Source organism: Penaeus japonicus, unplaced genomic scaffold, assembly GCF_977035675.1.
Source record: "Penaeus japonicus unplaced genomic scaffold, GWHDUDI00000001_assembly GWHDUDI00000013, whole genome shotgun sequence".
Taxonomy (NCBI): Eukaryota; Metazoa; Arthropoda; class Malacostraca; order Decapoda; family Penaeidae; genus Penaeus; species Penaeus japonicus.
In genome coordinates this window covers 30601357-30603856 of record NW_028234415.1, presented here as the reverse complement: position 1 = coordinate 30603856, position 2500 = coordinate 30601357, and the positions used below count along the sequence as shown (strand labels likewise).

At 36.8% G+C, this 2500-nt stretch overlaps 2 protein-coding genes across 6 annotated transcripts in view; one reads left to right on the top strand and one right to left on the bottom strand.

Annotated features, from left to right (window-relative positions):
* The window catches only part of LOC122264326 (uncharacterized), an 11210-nt gene extending 9156 nt beyond the window's left edge, over positions 1-2054 (top strand). For all 5 annotated transcript variants that reach the window (XM_086543408.1, XM_086543409.1, XM_086543407.1 and 2 more), the window contains one exon: positions 1435-2054. In XM_086543408.1, coding sequence (XP_086399534.1) covers positions 1435-1880 — 446 coding nt within the window. In that variant the 3' untranslated portion in view covers positions 1881-2054. The remainder of the gene's footprint in view (positions 1-1434) is intronic.
* LOC122264324 (uncharacterized) overlaps positions 53-2500 on the bottom strand; it is a 3255-nt gene continuing 807 nt past the window's right edge. Inside the window, exons 1-2 of the mRNA XM_086543403.1 lie at positions 2097-2500; positions 53-1078 (exon numbers count right to left, since the gene is read on the bottom strand). The exon at positions 2097-2500 is cut by the window's right edge and continues 807 nt beyond it. Coding sequence (XP_086399529.1) covers positions 193-1078; positions 2097-2500 — 1290 coding nt within the window. The 3' untranslated portion in view covers positions 53-192. The remainder of the gene's footprint in view (positions 1079-2096) is intronic.

Genomic DNA, 2500 nt, shown 5'->3' with positions numbered 1-2500 from the left:
AATATTTTCTCAGTATACTATATGACAGTAGGCTCAGGTTAACAAATACCAGTTTATTTCATAGTTACAATTTATTGCAACCAGTATACTTTTTTTTTTAACAATTTAAAATTTTCAGTCCTAGAGAGCAAATGTTACATATCTTAATAAATAGACTATATAACTGTTTGCTTACCTATACAGCTACTATCATTATATTTTTGATGACTGCCATGACAGTGAACCATGCTCACTCATAAAATAGTCTGCAAATGACTTTCTGATATCATTGGCCGAAGCTCCGGATCGCACTGATAATGCACGGGGAACATCATCTAGACCAGTTATTGTAAGTGTTTCTTCAAAATTGTAGCCGTCTCGCTCTAGGACAAAATTATGTAACACACAACAAGCTTTGATGACATTCATAGCAAGTTCTTGAGACACATTAAGAGGACGATGAAATATCTTCCACTTACTACTTAGCAGACTGAATGCATGTTCTACACAACGTCTTGTTCTATTTAAGCGGTAATTGAAGACTCTCTTTGTAATACTTAACTGTCTGCCACTAAAAGGCCTCATCAAGTTAGTGTGAAGACTAAATGCTTCATCACCCAGAAGAACATAAGGTACACATGGATGCTCTATACCTGGCAGGGGTTTAGGCTTAGGAAATGGAAGTTCATTTTCATCAATACTTTTCCAGAAGGAGGTGTGTTTAAAAATAGAAGAATCACAATCACTACCGACACATCTAATGTCCACAAAAGTGAAACGATATTCAGAATCTGCTACTGCCATCAGCATTATGGAAAAATAGTCTTTGTAGTTCAAGTGCATTGACCCACTTCCTTGAGGTTTGATAGTCTTCATACGTTTACCACCCACAGCACCAATGCAATGTGGGAAATTTGCTTTCGTCTTAAAGCCTTGAGCTGTTTTCTGCAATTGCTGTAGTGAAGGCTTAGGAATGCATTTTTCCTGAAGAACAGCCCAGATGGTTTGGCATACAGAATTTACAATGCCAGATATAGTAGATTTTCCCATCCTGAAGGCATAGTGCAAGTCTGTAATTGTACTGCCACTTACTAGGTACCTGGAAGAGATTATATATAACTTTAGTATGTTGTAAAATTTAACCAACTATATATAATTTTAGTGCATCATAAAATTTAACCAATGTACACCTCACAATGTAATTTTGTATGTTGTGCATGTGTGTGTGTGTGTGTGTGTGTGTGTGTGTGTGTGTGTGTGTGTGTGTGTGTGTGTGTGTGTGTGTGTGCGTGTGCGTGTGCGTGTGCGTGTGCGTGTGCGTGTGCGTGTGCGTGTGCGTGTGTGTTTGCGTGTATGCGTATATGTATGCATGTGCATACATGTGCATACATGTGCACACACACACACACACATATATATATATATAAAAATACATTTTAAAATATTTCATTTCAGGCTGGCTTTTTACAAAGAAAATGAGAAACATCAATGAATGCAGTCTAAAAGCACAAAGGAGGATGCCTGAACAAACTGGCCAGTATGTGTGTGAGCAACAACCAGACTTTGTAAAGAAAAATATTATTCCAAAGGAAAAGGTGTCCTGTTCTATGTCTGAGAATACAGAACCCTCTGAAACTGATATCATATCACCTGAAGAAATCAATCCCCCACATTATACAAAACTAGGTAAGAAAAGAAAGTTGGATGGAATCGAACAGAAAATACTTGACACCTTGGAGGCACCGGAAAACCGCCACATTTGCTTTTTCAAAGGTATTATTCCTTCACTAGAAAACCTAAATGAAGAGCAAATTCTACAATTTCAAATGGGTGTTTTAAATGTTTTGAAAAATGTAAGAGATGGCTTGCAGTCTTTGGAACCACCAGACTTGTATACGTAACCCTACCACATCAAAGATATGCACTAACATTACCTAATCATTATTCTTCAGATATGTTAAATAAGTCATCTACTAGTACTGTGTTTTTCATTTTACTAAAGTCATTAAATATTTCTTAAATTTATTCATGTACTGATAACAACTCTAAAATAAAGTTTTATTTGCTATTGCAAATTGTTGAGTTCCCTTTGCCAGTCCTGCACAACTATATCTTACCTGATGGTAACTGCTAACCTCTCTACAGGTGGAATAGCATCCCTCATTTTGGTATTTTCATGTTTCAAACAAGGATGTAGGCACTGTAAGAGTTCATCAAAAGTGTCCATGGACATAGAAAAATAATTAAAGAATTTCACACCATTACTCCGCAGTTCTTTATATAGCATGGCAAATGCTCCCAGTTTATCTCTTTGTTCATTGATTGGGTGAATCCAATGGACTCTGCATTGCCTTTTATTTTTCCTTAAATACAAGAGGTACAGGAGTTTCAGATGCTGCCTATGATCCATCACCTTATGATGTTGGATACATGCTGGTGAATTGTGTCTAGATGCCAGAGGTCGTAAATGTGCTATTAAACTATCTCTGTCTGAGAACTCTTTACTGCACATTTCACGCTT